This window comes from Gossypium hirsutum, chromosome D06 (assembly GCF_007990345.1).
Source record: "Gossypium hirsutum isolate 1008001.06 chromosome D06, Gossypium_hirsutum_v2.1, whole genome shotgun sequence".
Taxonomy (NCBI): Eukaryota; Viridiplantae; Streptophyta; class Magnoliopsida; order Malvales; family Malvaceae; genus Gossypium; species Gossypium hirsutum.
Window position 1 is genome coordinate 33,811,229 of NC_053442.1, and position 19,690 is coordinate 33,830,918.

General features: G+C 32.1%; 1 protein-coding gene and 1 long non-coding RNA gene across 2 annotated transcripts; both read left to right on the top strand.

Annotated features, from left to right (window-relative positions):
- The first annotated feature begins 2,256 nt into the window (after window positions 1-2,256).
- Window positions 2,257-4,795, top strand: LOC107901688 (uncharacterized). Its single transcript, XR_001685369.2, has 2 exons — window positions 2,257-2,479; window positions 4,632-4,795. It is a non-coding gene; the product is annotated as an uncharacterized lncRNA (long non-coding RNA).
- A 12,525-nt stretch (window positions 4,796-17,320) lies between these two features.
- LOC107901690 (uncharacterized) lies at window positions 17,321-19,515 on the top strand. Its single transcript, XM_016827775.2, has 2 exons — window positions 17,321-17,603; window positions 19,130-19,515. Exons 1-2 carry the CDS (start codon window positions 17,447-17,449, stop codon window positions 19,207-19,209), a joined length of 237 nt encoding a protein of 78 aa, XP_016683264.1. The 5' UTR covers window positions 17,321-17,446; the 3' UTR covers window positions 19,210-19,515.
- Window positions 19,516-19,690: the final 175 nt, after the last annotated feature.

Consider the following 19,690-nt stretch of genomic DNA (forward strand, 5'->3'; position numbering starts at 1 on the left):
TTCATTCGGTTAACCGACTGGTTAACCGACCCGAAATAACATTAACCGAATTAACCGACCTTTCAAAATTTTTAACCGTTAACCGAACCGAAATTTTTTCTGTTAATTCGGTCGGTTAAACGAGTTAATCGAAAATTATATATTTTTTATTTTTGGTTAAAAATTAACCGAATTAACCGAATTAACCAAATTAACCGAATTACCCGAATTAACCGAATTAACCGAATTGAATCACTACATAATTAAATTATTTTTAGACTTTTAGACTTTAGTTTTAGTTTTAGTTTTAGAATTTTATTTTTATTTATTAAATTATTTGTAATTTTTATGATTGGGTTGGGTTGGGTAATTGGGTTGGGTTGAATACTTGGGTTTGGATTGGGTTTAGGTAAATAGTGGGCCTATTTATATATTATAATTTTATTTATTAATTTTTTCGGTTAAACCGAAAAAATTTGGTTAATCGATCGATTTCGAACTGAATTAACTGTTAACCAAAAAATAAAAACATAATTAACCGACCCCCGACCGAAGAAATTCGGTTAACTGACCGATTAACCGAATTTGGTCGGTTAACCGAATTTTTTCAGTTTTACCCGAATTTTGCACACCCCTATGTAAGACCATATCTGAGATATGGCATTGGTAGAACAAGAAAAATCCCATGTAAGACCATGTCTGGGACATGGTTTTGGAATGTTATTATTAGAAATGAGACCCAAGTATCCTTATTATTCCAATGTGGCTCAACGGGATAGTAAACAAATTATGTGCCATAAAAGTTCAGGTAAAAGCATAATTAGCAAATTCAGGTGAGTTATAAGAGTTAAGAACTTATTATATTATCAATTGAGAACTAATATTTCAGCAAGAGAAGAGTAAATTATAATCATGAGTTATCTAAGTAAACAAGTAAGTGAACGAGTAAGAGATTATGTAAAGAGGAAATTAGAGATCATGACACTTGAGTATATTTATTTGTGTTAAATGTTGTTATTTATTTTCTTGTAAACTTACTAAGCTTTATGCTTACTTCCTTTATTTTCCTTCTTTTATAGTATTACAAGTAAAGTCAGAAATCTTAAAGACGTCGGAGAGCTCTCACTCTATCAACAACAACAACTCGGTATTTTATGATGATTAATGTTTGAGCTATGGCATGTATAGGGACTTAGTCATTTTGAATGTATGTCCATATGATATTGCTAAAGGATGATGTATAAGTATGTGATAATGTTTAGCTATTAAAATGGATAAGTAAGAATATGCTTGGTATTATGAATGCCTAGGTGATAGTTTATACCTAGAAATTATGAAAGAGTAAAAATTTGCAATGAAATAGTTTTGGAACAGCAGCAGTGATGTGAATTTGAAAAATCACCAAGGATAGTATAAAATGAATTAGAGAGTGAATGATATATAGAATTAAAGCTTATCGAGCCTATTTTAATAGAAAAATAACGGTGTGGGTAAAGGAATTTTATATTCTGAGATATCTAAATTTTGGTTAGATAGGGTCAGAATGGTTTTTGGAGTCCCTTATTCTAAATTTAGAAAATAATTAAAAATTTTAAAAAAATAATTATGAGTTATAATTTATATGTATAGATTCCTTCACGAGTCTATTTTCTATAGAAACAAGTGGGAACACCATATGAAAATCATACGATGAGAAAATTGATTTTTAGTGAATAACGGTCAGAACCGTCAAGCAGTGAAACATGGGAGACTTTAATGAATAAACTTTACTAATTAGCTAAACTAAAAATTCTGAAAATTTTATGGTAAGATAATATATGAGTCTAGTTTTAGGGAAAATTACAGATCTAAATTTTAAGTTTCGTAACTTGAGTTATAATTAAATTAGCGGCTTCTCTGCAGGTGCACAGCATTATGATGAACAGTAAAATAAATTTTAAAAGCAAATTTTTATGCCTCGAACTAATAAGTTAAGTCAAGTAACGCCCCATGCTCAACTCTGGCAACTGTCTCAGGTAAGGGGTGTTACAATACCATTATAGCCTGAATCCATTCCGACCCTAGAAAAGGCTGTAATAGCCATTCCTTGCCTTCAGATCTGATTAGCTATTCCATCCGCGTGTTCCAATTTTCTTTTTACCATTTTCCAATTTTTGCCCTCAGCTTCATCTTTTCCTTCTGTAACTTTCTTTCCAACCATCTCTACGTTTCCCTTTTTTGCCATTGATTGTAGAGGAGACCTAGATATTTCAGGTAATTTATTTTTTCCTTCTTTATGATTTTTTCCTTCTTTAACGTTTGGGTACTTAGAAACTGAAGCAAAGGCAAATAAAATGGAGAAAAAGATGACAAAAAAAGTTACTGGAAATTTTAGACAGTGTTTTTTTCTTCATTTTATCATGAATGAAATTTTTAACTCTTTGCTTAAAACCCATTTCTTGGGTTTCGTTGTTTTTTCAGGGTTAGTAATTTGGGTTTCTAAAAAGAAGAAATTTTCAAGGTAATATGCTTTGTACCTTTTTATTTCTACTTCTTATTTTAACCCTTTTCTTGCATGTGATCTTTGTTGAGACAATTATGCATGTCTATGGTCTTGCATTTTCTTTGTCCATCTTGCCGATGTAGAGAGTTCCTTGTGTAGTTGACCTTTATCAAAGCGAGTCTTTTCATATTCCAGATATGAGAGGAAAAAATCACCCAATCTCTTTGCTGTTTACCCGGCATGATGACTTTGTGAAGTTAGGTGGCTAAAATTTCTTGTTTTTGGTTGTTGATTCTCATCATTATGGTTCAGGCTACTAGTTCATTAACAGAAAAAACATAATATATATTTTTAACATAAATGTAGCTACTATCTTATGATCGTCCATGCCTATGTTACTTGGACTTAAGTGTGAGTGTTGGTATGCGTCTAACACTAATGGGTATGTTTAATTTTTTTTTCTTTTTTAAAGTTTGGGGGGGTTTCATATATCCACAGACTCTTGTCTGTAAATGAGTTATACATAGGTGTTGTAGAGGGATATTTTAAGAAAAATGAAGAGAGGGAATATTGAAGGTCTATGCTTCATGGGTTTGAAATGGTTAGTTTTTGAGTCCCCTTCAAATTAGGATAGTCTATATTACTAAATGAATTGTGGTTTTATTGATTTTGTTAGTTGGTGAATGGAAATAACAAAAAATCTTTCTTATAAATAATGTGTAGTTACTGTATTACTTGCTTTTTTTTTGAATTAAGCTTAATTGACTGAACTTGCTACTTTGAACAACTACTTCCTTTGGTGATATGTACTGTGTGCTGGAATTTTATTACGTCTTCTTCTTCTCTTGTAGACTTCTCTGTCATTCGTGTAATTAAATTTTATTCATAGAGAACTTGCAACTCGTTTTTAGCACATTAGCTCTGCTCTGATTTGTTTAGTTGCTATAGTAGTCTGGGAGTGATTATGCTCAGGCCATGCTGCTTTGGCTTTTAATTTTTCTTGAAGTACCATGTATGAAACATATTAAGACATGGATATAGAGGTATGATCCTCTAAAGAGTTGAACATATACATCTCAAACACATACAAATATCCTACATGCATCCCTAGTCTGACTGACATAGGTTAGGTTATAGCTATTCAACCTTAAACTAAGGTGGATTTGTAAAACAATTCATTTTGTCTTTATCATTAGTATCTAGGATGACCATATGATACTGGATGGGTTTTGTTGTTTAACTTATTTGAAAAGCGTTCAAATGTAGTTATAGGGAGAAAGTTGCCACAGGTTTTAAACTTTTAATATCATCAGCGATAGCTTTTCCTTTTTCCCCTGCTAGACTTTCAGCATTTAATTTCCTTGTTTAAAGATGTTTCAAACTTGCTAAAAATGCAACAATTGCATATGTTATTTAATTAATTAAATAAATGATACTGAGTTCTTTACCTTTTCTTCCTTGGTTGTTTTGTTGCATCTTTATACTGGTATGAGTGATGGAATTAAGTGAAATTTTAGTGAAATTTCTAGCTATCGAGGGAGCTGCTGAAGCATGCAGTTTGCATGCATGCTATCTAATTTCTTACCAATTTAGGTGGTCTAATCGATGGTTGTTTAGTGTTGTCCAAATAATAATTAAAGATCATCCAAGTGATCAGGAAATTAAAATGGTCTGAACAATGTGAAACTAAATTGTTAAATGTTAACTAATGATGTCCAAATGGATATGGATTTATGATGTTAGTAAGCTAAAAATTTAGTTGTTAAATGTTGCAATTTATGGTGTCTGAAAGTTGTGATTTATGATATTCAAATGATGTATTTTAAGTTGTTTGGATGTGTTAAAGAGTTGGTTTAATATAATGCCTAATGGTTGTTTATTGTTGTTCAAAGCATGATGAAATAAACATGTTAGGCGTAGTTTAATATATGCCTTGCTAACCCGTAAGGTTGTCCAAAACAAGATAAAATTTAGTTGTCTTTAAGATGTTCGAATGTGGTTGTTCAAATGGTTCTTCAAATTTTCCAAATGTGCCCTTAAAGTGCTCGAAAATGTCATATTAATATTGTCCATATATAATTTAATATTTTATCATTTGGAACTTTAATATTTTAACACAAGTGATGTCAATTTCTTGTCTTGATAACATCTTTATTATTTACTGATGCAGGTGGGCAGACAAGTATCGGGTACCGGACATAAACAAATATCTCCATTGCAATGATGATACCATTACTTTTTTCTAGTAATATAGGAAAAGACAATATATGCATGTTAAACTACATTTACAATTCGGATTTGATCTTTTTACTTTAAACAAGAACATTTTGGTTATATTTAATTTTCGATATGTTTTTATTTTTGATATGTTTCATTTAAAACTATTTTAATCTTTTAATATATTATTAAACTATTTTTATTTTCGATATCTTTAATTTATGTTATATTTAATTTTGGTCTTCAAACAGTATTTTATATTACTTATATTGTTTGATTAAAAATTATAATTAAACAATGTTTTATATTACTTATATTGTTTGATTAAAAATTATAATTAACACTACAAAAATTATCTCAACAAACGAAAAAAAGAGAGTAAAATGCTACAAACAAATCATGTTATGGTAAGAATGTAATGTATATGGAGTTTTAGATTTTATTTAAATAAAAATAATAATCGAATATTTTAGTTAAAATAGACTGATATTATTAACATGCGGCTCAAGACAAAACAGTAGCTGAAATGCCAGCAAAACAGTAACATGAAACGATAATAGAAAAGGAAAACAGCTGGCAAGCAACCAAAACAATCAAAGCCTAGAAACTACCAATTCCAAAAGACCAAAAAAAAGAAACTCTTAAGCCAATAACCATCTTTGTTTCAAAAACCCAATATCAGCCAATACTCTTCTCACCATCTGAAACCTGAAACGAGTATAATGAGAGAACAAATACTTTGAATAAACCTCTTCTATTTTCAAAGAAAAAACGAAATGACCTTAGATCCATTGGTTCCAAACCAAACGGTCCTTCAATGCCGCCATCCTCACAGATTCAGGCACTCCATTAACCCAACTCTCGCAAATCTTTCTTCTCCGACCCTCCAGCGCCAGTGTGTGAGCTGCTTCATTAACCAATCGAGGCACAGCAAGATTAGATACCTTATCAAAAAGCATACCCAAAGTATAAATATGGTGTGTAATCGGTCTGAGCACCGATTTATCTTTTTCTTTCTTCTGAACATTTTTTATAATTGTCAAAGAATCGCCTTCCACAACGAGTCGTCGAAAGCATATCATACTCGCAAAGGTTAAAGCCCTTTCACAAGCCCTTGCTTCTGCCACAAACGCGTCAGCAACATCTTTAAAAAGATAAGTTTCTGCCTCTACGATTTCACCTGTAAAATCTCTGGCTAGAACTGCTGTTACAGCGATCCTCTCTTCTTTTAGAAAAGACGCATAAAAATATAACTTGATAATTCCATGGTTTGGGGGTCTCCAGATCTCCTTAACCATAGATCTAGGAGAAGGACAGAGATGCATGTGATTTAGACAAATATCTTGCTCATATCCCCGAATAAACCCCAACACCACCTGCAGCCAAAATTTAACCCCTTCATGAACCAGTTTATTTCTATGAAACCAAAGACTCCACATGGATATCGCAATGATTCGTTTTTGTTGGTCATTTGCTGCAGAAAACGTTCTAACAAAGTGAAGCTTGTGACGCATTGATTCTTCAAAGGACGGAATCCTTACTTGCAGCGAAGCCCACACCCACTGCAGAACACCACAAGACCACACCATGTGATCAGAATCCTCCAGCTTTGCCTTACACAGTGGACAAGATACTTCCACACACAAAGTCCTACGCGCCAAATTACCAAAGTGAGGCACCAGATTATTCACCAGTCTCTAAATATGTATTTTAATTTTTCCTGGAATGTTCAACGATCATAAGGCTTTGTAAAAATATTTGTAATCCTTATTAATAGAGGATATGTATATAGTGTCCTGTAAATATTTTGTATTTAGGGCTCGATACCCACTCTTAACAGTGTATTCCCCAGAACCTTCATGTTTCCAAACCAACCTATCCTTCGGACCACTTCCAGATATGGGAATAGAAAGAATTTGATCAGCTGTACTCTTATCAACTAAGTTATGAACCAGCTTCCTATTCCAGGTACTAGTCTCCGTCGTAATTAATTGATTAACAGTAGTCCAAGAAGGCCTAATCACCGGAACTGGAATTCTGTTATTCTCTCTTCCAGGTAACCAGGGATCGTTCTAGATGTTAATGCATTCACCCTTCCCAACCCGCCACAAAACTCCTTCCCCAATCACCTCACGAGCGCTGCAAATACTTCTCTAGGTAAGTGAGGGGTAAGATCCAATTTTCGCTGATAGAATATCAGAATGAGGATAATAACGGGCTTTTAAGACTCTGGCTAACAAGCAATGAGGCTGATCTAAAATATGCCAAACCTGTTTTGCTAATAAGGCCTTATTAAACAAGAATAATTTTTTAAAACCTAACCCCCCAAAACACTTCGGTTTGCATAACATTTCCCAACTACTCCAGTGAATACCCTTCAAAGACTTATTGTTTGTCCACCAAAATCTATTCATAATTATGACATAGCGACTTTGGCACAAGAAAACATTGCATAGCATAAAGTGGTTTTGCTTGTAAAACCAATTTAATAAATACCTCCTTCCCCCCATAGACAGGTAACACAAACTCCATCCTTCGACACATTTCTTGAATCAATCCGCAAAGTTAGTAAAAGCCTATGTTTTCCTTCGGCCTACCATCATAGGCAAACCTAGGTATTTCTCCGGGTTCGAAGCTTCTCGACTCCTATTAAATTGACAATATCCTCATTGACACTAGAGGCTACATTCGCACCAAAGTAAATAAGAGACTTGTCAAAATTCACCCACTGTCCTGATACCATCTCATATTCCTGAATTACGTCACGAACCACTCCTGCCTCATTACACGAAGCATCACCAAAAAGGATGCAATCATCTACAAAAAAACAAATGATTACTAGACAATCGCTCCCTACCAATAGAAGCACCCACCATCCGACCCCTCTATTTAGCTTCCTGAATAAGCGTAGAAAAACCTTCAGCACAAATCAAAAACAGGTAGGGGCTGAGAGGATCTCCTTATCGTAACCTTCTTGAAGGAGAAAACCATTCACTGGTAGCTCTATTAAGGCTAACAGAGTAGGAAACAGAACAAACATATCTCATAACGAGTACGATCCAATCAGCATGAAACCCTAGATGCTTCATCATTCCTGCCAAAAAATCTCATTCAACTCAATCATAAGCTTTACTCATATCAAGCTTAAGCGCGAAATTCCCCTTCTTACCTCTTTTCTTCATTTTGAGAGAATGAAGGACCTCATAAGCAATCAACACATTGTCTGAAATAAGTCTTCTTGGGATAAAAGCTCATTGAGCTTCATTAATACAATTACCCAAAATATCACTCATACGAATAACCAAGACTTTTGCCACAATTTTGTAAATGACATTACAAAGGCTTATGGGTCTGAACTGGGCCATATTTTTTGGTTTATCCACTTTGGGGATCAAAATAATTCACGTTTTATTAATATCCCCTATTTCAGATTGACCATTTAGAATAGATAAACAATAACGGGAAATCTCTATCCCAATAATAAGCCAATACCTTTGGAAAAAATTACGGGAAACCCATCAACACCGGGGGCTTTCAAAGGAGCCATCGACTGAACTCCATTGGTTATATCCTCCTCAGTGAACTATTTTAGCAAATTATCATTTATGCTATCAGTAATCCTATTCTCTACTAACCTAAATAAATGCTCATCTGATCCCATATCTGATGCTGAGAAGAGTTTTTCAAAATAATTTGATGCTATCTTTATAAACTCAACAGTCAAAGTATTTCGTCTACCATTCTCGTCCTCTAACTCAGAGATTCTACCACGAAGGTGGCGTTGTACCACAATCTTATGAAAATAACTAGTATTTTGATCACCATTCTTCAACCAATTGACTCGGGCTCTTTGCTCCCAAAATAATTCTTCTTTGTCAGCTTCCAAATTAAGTCCTAATTGAACCTCCATAATGTCTGCTAGGGTCTCATCAGAAAGTTCTTGATTATAAAGATTGTTTAGCGTTTCTTCTAGCTCTACACGATTCCTTTTCTCCTCTCTACCCCTGGACTTGCTCCACTTTTGCATCTAGTGGCCCATTCTCTCAAGCTTGCTCGGTACACAACCAGGATTATCCCCCACCATCTTCTAACCATCTCCTCAAATGAACTTTCCAAACACCATTTGGCCTCAAACCGAAAGGTCTTTACTTGACTACTCCGATCATTCCATCTCGCCCCTATGGTATTTAGAAGAATACGGTAATGGTCAGAAAAAGAGTGACTCAAGTGTTCAAGCTAATAACTTGGAAAAAGATTCACCTAGTCCAACGTAGCAACTCCACAATCCAGACGCTCATAGCTACAAACCTACCTATTTCCCATGTGAACCACCGACCAATAAAACCTAAATCATTGAGACCGCAATCCTCTAAAGCCGTACAAAAATCCTTCATCTGACGTTCTTATCTAAGACGACCTTTTTTCTTCTCAAAAGACTTGGTAATTTCATTAAAATCCCCCAGAACAACCAAAGGAGCCGATTGATCATAGCTTAATTATCTGAGTAGATTCCCTGAAGCACCTCTACACCTTTCATCCGGATTCCCATAAAACCCTGTTAGCCTCCAACAACCATTGCATTCATTATCGTGAACCTCAACATCAATATGAAAAGAGGAGAAACTCTTAAGCTTGATCAAAAAATTCTTGTTCCAACCCAATGATAATCCACCTCTAGAACCTATCACCCCAACGTCAATTCCATTCGCAACGCCACACTTCAACCTGACCAGTTCCATCTTTTTTTGAACTTAATTTTGTTTCTATAAGAAACAAAATTCGGGGATTAATGGCCCTCAACTCATTCTTGATCCTCTTTATTGTTGATCCTCTTTATTGTTCGTGATCTCCCCAAACCATGAACGTTCCAATTTAGTATTTTTATTGAGCCCGGCTGCTCTGTTCACCAGAGCTAGCCGATAAATCCATAGAGCCTGATCCAGCTTTAGAACCCAAATAATTAATTGGTCCCTCCACCACTCTCTGTCTCTTCTTTCCTTCCACCATAGTAATTGGGTCATTTTCCTCTTCTAATACCAAATCTATGGGCCCCTTCCCCAACCCATCAGTAACTGAAACATCATTTCCCCAAGTACGTCAATTGTTTTGTCCACCAGCAATATTCTATAATTTTTCAGTAAAGCACTGTGAACCATCAGTTTCACGTAACCATCTGCTCATTTCCGTAGCCCGACACCTCACCTCCACACGCAACGTAAAAAATAATTTTTGATGGCTCTATTGTTAACCTAAAAGGATAATAGCTCTCCCCATGCCCTAGTTTTCCACATATAAAGCAAAATTGACTTAGCTTTTCATATTTAAATCGAGCATAAACAATCATAGCCTTCCCAATTTGAATTTTCTTCTTACGTTTCAACGGGGCAGATACATCAAAGTAGACCCGAATACGCTATATGTCTTTTGACCCAAAAACGGAATGGCAGTATCATACTCAAGAAATTTTCCACAAAAATTACCTAACTGTTTGGCCATCGATTCAGACATCAGTCCTGGGGGTAACTCATGGACTTGTATCCAGAATTCAGTAAAATTTAACTCCAACACTGCCGGATTTTCACCATACCGGATTCTTTGAGGTATAAGCAAATGATTATTAAAAAACCATGATATTCCAGCAAGTACCCTAACAATGTCAACCTCATGAAAGAATTGGAATAGATACCGTTTTCCCCTATATCCGTAATACAAATCCCTTTAATAGGATGCCAGAGATCAACCATAGTATTCCGTAAGGAAGGGAAGTGAACAACACTATCTGTTAAACAGCGCCCCACTAGACAAAATTGAGAAATACTTTCCACAGCCGCTGCTTCCTCTTGAATCGCTTCTTCCTCATCATTCACTAAAGTTAGATTCGCCAACTCATCTTCCATTAAAGAAACAGCGAACTCCAACAAGAACGACTAAATTGGGACTAAGAACGTAACGAGAACTTGCCAAAGAAAAAGAAAAAGGAGAAAATGTGCCAAGCGGCAGACGGAAAGAAACGTGCCAAATGGCAGACTTTAGGGTTTAATAATCGAATATTTTAAAGTACATAAATTTTAAGATATTTAACACACTATATTAATCAAATGGGTATTTTTTAAAAAATAATTATTAAACGTCAGTCATCAATTAATCAAATCCACAAAACACATTTTTTTCTTTTCTTTCTTTCTTTTTACTTTTTTGGGTGATTGATAAAGAAATGAATTTCAAGTTTTTAACTTGCAAAGATAGTTGTAATTTCTATTTTGTGCTTTGTAAAGATTCTAAATATGTATTGTCCATTTTTCTTTAATAGTGTGTTATTGCTTCCTCTTCTTCTTTGGCTTGTTTAATTGCTTCTTCCACCCACAGTTGAGCGTCTTGTATTCACTAAATCACTATAAGTTCTTTGGCAATTAAATTCTTTGATTTTATTTTACATAATTGAAATTAGTATTGGAGAAATGTGACTCTTTTACTATAATTTGAATATATGTAACACTTTAATATCTTGCAGTAATGGTCCGTCTGCTTTTAATAGTACAAAGTGTGAGGCGTAAAAGAATTGGTCTTGCATTGATAATATGGTTGCAAATGTGTACAATTGCGAGTTGGTTCTTACTTGCATTGGATGACATCCATAGCCTACATACTAATAGACCAAGGATTAGATCTTATATTTTATATTTTTATGCAAAACTAGATTATGTGAAAAGACTTATATATGCTAGTGACGGGACCTGTATTGAACAAGTTAGGATGAATAGAATTACCTTTCTTAAACTATGTGAGATGTTACAAAATTTAGGGTGATTGAAGTCGTCAAGGAACATGCTTGTTGATGAGCAAGTAGCAATGTTTTTACATATCATTTTCCATCACCTTAAAAATCGAGTTATCAAGCATCACTTTAATAGGTCCAGGGAAACTATTAGCAAATCATTTCACAATGTTTTAAATGTTGTCATACGCTTACAAGATGTGTTATTTAAAAAGGTAGAGTCAATTACAACTAATTCTACAAACCCAAGGTGGAAATGGTTCAAGGTATTGGAGTGAGTTCTATATATAAATTGTACATAATTTAGTTGATTTAGATTTAAATATAGTGTCCTAACTCAAGGTTTCATACATGTAATATAGAATTGCTTAGGTGCTTTAGATGGAACCCACATCAAGATTAGGGTTCCAACAGTTGATAAACCTAGATATTGAACGCGAAAAAAGTGACATAGTAACAATTATGTTAGGTGTTTGTACACCTGATATGAAATTTGTTTATGTTCTTCCTGGTTGGGAAGGTTCTATTGCTGATGGACGGGTTCTTCGAGATGCCATTAGTAGAAGACATGGACTAAAAGTTCCTCATGGTAAAGTGCAAAATTAGAGGACTTTGAATTAATTTTTAAGATCATAATTTTTTGGGGAATTAACCATGACAAGTAGTTTTTTTATAGGTTGTTATTATCTAGTTGATGCTGGATACAAAAATTGTGAAGGATTTCTTACACATTTTAGAGGACAAAGATATCATTTGAATGAGTGGCGTCAGGGTTACTAGCCAAGTACTCCAGAAGAATTTTTCAATATGAAACATTTCAACACGTAATGTTATTAAAAGATGCTTTGGGTTATTAAAACTTAGATGGGGAATGCTTAGGAGTCCATCATTCTATCTTATGAGGGTGCACAATAGAATCATTATTGCATGTTGTTTGCTCCATAATTTATTCGAACCTATATGTATTGAAGCGGAGTTGGGAGAAGGATTACCTAGTAATGTGATAGATGACGATGAACCGAATATTGTAAATATTCATCCATCGGATGCATGGGCTACTTGAAGGATGGAACTAGCCAACCTAATGTTCGATGAATGGCAAGCACCTAGAAATTAGTTAGGTTTAGGGTAAAAATAGTAAACGTTAATTTGTTTATGTTATTTCATGTATCTAGTTTATGAAACTTTGGTGGTGTTTGAATTGTTTTTTGTATTGTACTAGACTTGTTGAATTATAATTTATTTTCTTTTGATTCATCACGTTTTATAATTTTATAAAGTGTTGGCCTTTTGATTCATAATATTGAACTTATTTTTAATTTGTTTTTTTCTTAAGATAGTTATGTCAGGTTTTTCACAACCAAGTGTTTCTTCTCATTCTCAAGAAACCAAAAGGAAATGGGTTCTAGAAGAAGATGCTGCTGCGTTGGTTTCCTGTATGGTTAACTTGCACAATGTTGGAACTTTTAATACTGATACGGGATTAAAAGCCGGTTATTTAAATGAGTTGAAAAAAAAATGTTAGAAAATTTTTTACCCAATGCCATGTTGAAGGCTAAACCTAATATTGAATCGAGGATTAGGATATTGAAAAGGGATTGGTCAATCGATTATGACATGCTTAATGGAAAAAATAATAGCGGTTTTGGTTGGAATGAGCATAGGCAGCTTGTTGTTGTTGAAGATGCGGAGTGGAACTCATATATAAATGTAAGAGTTATTTCAAGTCTTTATTATCTTATTTTGACCAAACTTATATCTAATATGAATTCCTCATTTTTATAGAGTCATAAAGAAGCCAGTCAATTCAAACATCATAGTTTCCCTTATTATGACCAACTTACTACCATCTACGCAAAAGATCGAGCCACTGGGAAAGATGCTTAAAAAGCCACTGATATTATTGAAGAAATAGATGTTGAATATGTAGCTACTACAAATATTCATAAAGAAGGAAACGATTTCTATGGATGCGAAGCTGATGTTGATTTGGATGACATGGATGTTTCAGCTACACAACCACAACCAGGGGAGTCCACATTTTCAAAGAAGAAAAAAAAAGATTTCTGATGCAAGTGATCATATTTCTTCTACTTCATTTCATGATGCTGCCACTTTATTGGAAGAAAAAATACGGACCGTTGGCGTTGAAATCAGTAAGAGTATTGCCTTTGAAGTGCTAATTCGACAACAGTCAGAAATGAACATTCAAGAAAGAGCTCTAAATTTATATCCAACATTATGTGAAATAGAAGGTTTAAATGAGGATGAGCGCTATCGCGCATTGAACAAAATTCCAGATCATCCAACGCAAATGCTCATTTTCTTTAGTTTATCTTCTTTTGTGCGATTGGAATGGGTCAGAAGATTTCTTGCTGACCATTAAAAATCATGGTTGTGTTGATGTAATTTTGGTAACTTTTTGTGTTTGTAATATTTGGAAGGTATAATGACATAATAGAATGTCATTACAATGTTGTAACTTTTTGATGTTGTAAAATTTTATAACATATGGATTATGACATATAAACTAATGAAATCATGTAACTTTTTGTTAATATATGAATATTATGTTTGGATGTGAAATATAATTCTCAAGTTATTTATTACTTCTAATATATTTTTATTGTAGAATAATTAAATTATTTGTTTCACTAATGATATTTTAGCACATTAAATATGTATTGCAGTTTAAAAATAATAAAGTAGATTATATATTATTTTTATAGTATTATATATTATGATTTTAGTAAATTCATATAATAATAATTATATCAAGAATTTTATTAAATTATATAAAATTTTATTAAATTATATTTAATAATAATTCTGTTAAAATATAGTTAAATTATTTATTATTTTTATTAAATTATTTTTAATAATAATCTTATTAAAATTTAATAACAATAACAATAATCATCAACCTAAAAAAATTATGCTAAGGATATTCTAGTCATTTTAGTTTTTTTCATTATGCTATTATAACATCATTCTATTCAACCAAACAAAAGAATGCTATTACAGCTCTATTCGATTCCATTCAACCAAACAATTGAATTACTGATTACTGCTCTATTCCATTACAGTTAACCAAATGTACCCTTAATGTTATTGCAAATTTTTGCAAATGATACTGCATATTCTAAATACGAAATAAAATATAAGTACAAAATGTTGTTTTGATGGCACCTAATATCAAATTTTAGAACGCAATCAATTTTGTGCTAATTTGAATTTTCATGAATTGCCTAATTGCAAAACTTTGATGAATTATTAAAAAAAACAATTATTCTCCTTTTCGAGAGACAACAAATTAGTTTTTTATTACATGCCAATGAAAAAAAAAAACTGTCCTAGTTTAATAAAACACATCCCTCAAAGCTTAATTGGTACACTTACATGTAAATTAACCCATAAGCATTAATTGGTTTTTGAAAAATAATATATTTTCTAATAAAATATAAGTAAATATTATTTTCAAAATTAAATTTTTGGATGCCTATTGTAATTCATGTTTTTCATATGTTGAATTTTAATTAAAACATATAGCAGATAAGTTGTTTAGATTATTGAGATTGAGGGAGATTTGAATAGCAAATAAAATAGACATAATGATTATCTTTAATTTAATTTTTCGGCTCTAGATTTGTATTATTTGATTAATCACCTTAAAATAGATGAAAATTTTAATGTTTGTTAATTTTGTTGACATGGTTATTTATGTTAGTAATTAATTAATTTTTTAAAAATTAAAAACATTAAAACATATATTTTATTATTTTTAAATAAATTTAATATATTTTAATTTTAATAATTATATATCATTTGATTTTTTTAATATTTAAAAGTTTTATTAATTGTTGTTACGTGGATGTGTTCTGTAAAGTTAATTGATGTTAGGTTTTCATATATTTTAGATTAATTTGACAAATAACGTAAATTTAAGAGTTAAAAAAATAAAAAATTAAATAAAATAATAAAATAATTTTTTTATAAAGTCGGAGAAAAAATAAATTATTATGTAAAAAAGAAAGAAAAGTGAAGGGGTTTTTTACAAAATTATTATAAAAAATAAAAAATAACCAAAATATTATAACTTTTTTTTATTTACCAAAATATTATAAATTTTTTTTATTTACCAAAATATACAAAAAAAAACAAAAAATAGAAAAAAAACCTGACACGGTCTGATCAGGCCAATCACATTGGCAGCACTAAAGGTGCCAATGTGATTGGTGGCACCAATGGTGCCAATGTGATTGGCGGCACCAATGGTGCCAAAGGACTAAAATGTTAGTTAAGGGTAGTTTCAAGGACCTAACATGCAAATTTACCATTTTAAATTTTGGGAGTGAATTGATGCTGCCGTGTGTGTGGGTGCACTAAAATTGAAATATGATTAATTGCCTTCTAAGCCCTCCTTATTTATTATTTTCTTTTTTCCCCTTCAACTCACTTTTTTATTTAATAAACAAGCCCTCAACTTATTTTTGTAGTTAAATAAGCTCTTAATCTATGATTTTACTCATAAAGGCCCTTTATTTTATTATTAAAGTAAATATATTTTACCTAAAATAAAGCTATTTAAAAAAGTATAAACTAATTCGCATTTTATGTATTATTTTGATAATTTGATGAGAATAGTTTATTTAAAAAATTTACTAAATAGAGTTATTAAGAGTATATAATATAATTATAATTTATTTTTCTATTTGGGTTACATTTATGGGTGATCAGTTTTATTATTACTTCTGGTTTTTCAATAAGGCATGCTTGGTATTTCTATTAATTTTTTTTAATTAAATCTAATATTAGTTAAGTGATAATTAAGATACTTAGAATTCTAATTAAGTAATAACTCTATTTTAATTTAATAAACTATCCTCATTTAAACTCTATTGTAATTTAATAAACTATTCTTATTTAATAACTCTATTTTCATTTGAAATATAAAATTTACTGAAATATAAAATTTGTTGCTTCATAATATCTTAAGAGACTATTTTAATTAAAATAGTCTAACATGTTTATGTTATAAGTCTATTAAGAATATATTAAATTTATAAATAGATAAAATAGTTTATGTTTCCATTATTTAGTCTAACATGTTTATGTTATAAGTCTATTAAGAATATATTAAACTTATAAATAGATAAAATAGTTTATGTTTCCACTATTTTTTTCCTTTTGATTTAATATTAGTTAAGGGAATATATTAAATTCAAAGGATTAAAATTAAAATAGTTTAATTTAATTTTTTTAAATTAAAATAGAGTTATTAAATGAGAATAGTTTATTACATTAAAATAGAGTTATTAAATTAAACTATTTTAATTTTATAAATTTAATATATTCCCTTAACTAATATTAAATCAAAAGGAAAAAAATAATGGAAACATAAACTATTTTATCTATAAACATAAACTATTAAATTTAATAAATTAAAATAGAGTTATTAAATAAAAAAGTGAGTTAAAGGGGAATAAAAAGAAAATAATAAATAAGGAGGGTTTAGAAGGCAATTAGCCATATTTTAATTTTAGTGCACACAGCAGTAGCCATTAACTTTTAAAGTTCAAAATGGTAAATTTCCATATAAGGTCCTTGAAACTACTCTTAACTAACATTTTAGTCCTTTGGCACCTTTGGTGCCGCCAATGTGATTGGCCTGATCAGGCTGTGTCAGGTTTTTTTTTCTTTCTGTTTTTTATTTTTTTTGTATATTTTGATAAATAAAAAAATTATAATATTTTGGTAAATAAAAAAAGTTATAATATTTTGATTATTTTTTTATTTTTTTATAATAATTTTGTAAAAAACCCAAAAAGTGAAGATATATTAAGTTGACACTTAGGGGAGGTATCCTAACCTAACTACCAAACACTCCTCCAGTTGAAGCCTTAAAACCTGCAAACAGCACCGCAGCGGAGAAAGCTGCAGAAAGGAGATTTTGAGGTAATCTTAAGTAATTAATTGGTTGGTTTAGGGGCGAAATGGGAAACGAAGCAAAAACCACCTCCAACGTGGGAGGAGGAGGATTCAGGGCGAGAATGGAACACTACATATATAGCGGTGAAAAGAAGCATGTAATGGCTGGCATCGCCATCGTCGCCCTCGTTTTTGGTGCCCCTTGGTTTCTCATGAACCGAGGTGCCTTTCTCTCTTTCCTTCAATTTTCTTTTTCAGCTTTGCATTTACTTTTCGGTTCGGCGGGGCGGGGGGGGGGTTAGGGTTTTAGATGTATCTTTGGGTTTCTCACTCTAAATATATTGCAAATTTGAGGAATTTTTATGATTTATCTCGATGTAATGAACAAAAGCAAAGACAGATATATAGCATCACTGACTTCAGTTTTGGAGTAAATGAATTTGAGGACAAATTTTCCTTCATGATTTGAGTAAATGAATTTGCATTTCTTTTGGAAATGGTCCGGAAATTTCAGTGATTCTGAAGGATCTTTTAGGTAGCTTTTGGAACTTAAATTCCAACTGATGGCTTCGGATATATAAAATAGTGGATGTATAAAACAGTGTAGGTTATGCGAAATGCAGCTTTCGTTATTATTTTTAAAGTCCATAGATTTGTTAAGGGTCTACTTAGTAATAAATTTGAAAGTCCTATAGATATTTGTGATTTTTGAAAACCATGTTTTTATAGCTTGAAATGTATAATTAGATTGAATCTCAGTTAGTTCGTGTAGAATGTATGCATTTCATTCTCACTTATGCAGTAAATGAAATTCGAATCTTCATATTCCTGAACATAGCATTAAGGAATCTGTCAAATTGGTGTGCATTTGTTTGAAGTTGCTTATTGGAGTTTATATTTATCCAAAACTGGTGTTTGGAAGAATGAAACAAGAGATTGAAGTCAATGGAACTTGAGGTTGTCGAGGAACTATATTGAAGCTGAATTCTGACTTCTCTTTTTTACTAATTTTGTTAGCAGCAGGTTCTCAGTCAAATTTTTCTGATTCTGATGGTTCTTTTACAGATTTCAAAAGTCATTTTCTTTAATCTAAATATATAAAGAATGTGTTTGTTTTTGTTGACATGGATCAAGAGACTCATTTGAAAATAGCAATACGCTTGTCTTGACAGTAATGGGTGCTGGTTTATATATAGTTCTTTCCTAGAAAGTTGACATCATAAGCAAGTTGAGCGGTTTAGCAGGCTGTGAAGGCAAAGTTTATGGACAGAATTTGGCATATGTATTTCTTTATCACATCTTGACAGACTTTAAAAATGCTTTTGTGAGCTGGCATTGGCTAGGTCCTAGGCTATTCCTCTTTGTCAATTCTTGTTCAGTCCTAAGAACTTCTTTTGTGTTCAGTACTATGCAAATGATGCGGTTAAATGCTATCTTACTTGGGTTTGGGTGTAAGCATAGGATACAGGTCTTGTCTTGACATAGGTTTGTTCATTTTTCTTACCCTTTTTATTTGCCATGATTTGAACAACCGAAATTAAAAGGGTTTGGTAGTGCTTTTGCTGTGAAAATACTGTAGGAAAGTTATTCGAGGATGACAAATTGACCCAACTCTCAGGATGTTGTGTTGCATACTTGAGGAAGTTGAATGTTTTAAGAGTGGTTGTTTCATTTCATTATTGGAAGCTGTTTGTTGGGTACGTTGATCACTTAAAACTAACTGAACGAAGGCCTGATTTTCCTTGTAGGAACAAAGCATCAGTCACACCAAGATTACATGGAGAAAGCTGACAAGGCACGGAGTCAACGACTTTCTTCTTCAAAATAATAGTTAAGTTAATCAATTGTTTCCTTCAGCAGCTTTTTGATTGTCAGCGCGGGAGCTGCTACTTCTCAGTAGTCCTAGATGCAGTTGAAAACCTGGAATGCTGGGAAAAGAATTTGTTATAGGTTCTGCCTTTAAGTAATAGAAAGATCTGATCACCCTCAAGATCAACATTTGTTATAATTTTGATCTAGATCGAAAGTATTTCCCTCTAGGTGGTTGGTTTGACCGAATTCTCTTTTCCAGGAATAAGTATTATCTGTCAAACTCAAGATTGATTTAGCTTTATATCATCAAGTGTTGTTCTTATTTTTTAACTTTTAATTTTGGTACATATCGGGTATTGTATAAGTCACGACAAGTGTGCGTGTTAACATGCAACGTTATTGAGGTATCTGAGTTCATATCGAGGATGTTGTTATATACCAGGTCCTGTAGAGTCAGTCCATATATGGATTCAAGTTAATGAAGGGAAGAAGGTGAA

Excerpts from the sequence above, each read along its gene's own strand:
- LOC107901690 (XM_016827775.2), top strand. The coding sequence starts at position 17,447 with ATGGGAAACGAAGCAAAAACCACCTCCAACGTGGGAGGAGGAGGATTC. Across the intron at positions 17,604-19,129 it reads TTGGTTTCTCATGAACCGAG|GAACAAAGCATCAGTCACAC; the intron begins GTGCCTTTCTCT and ends TTTTCCTTGTAG.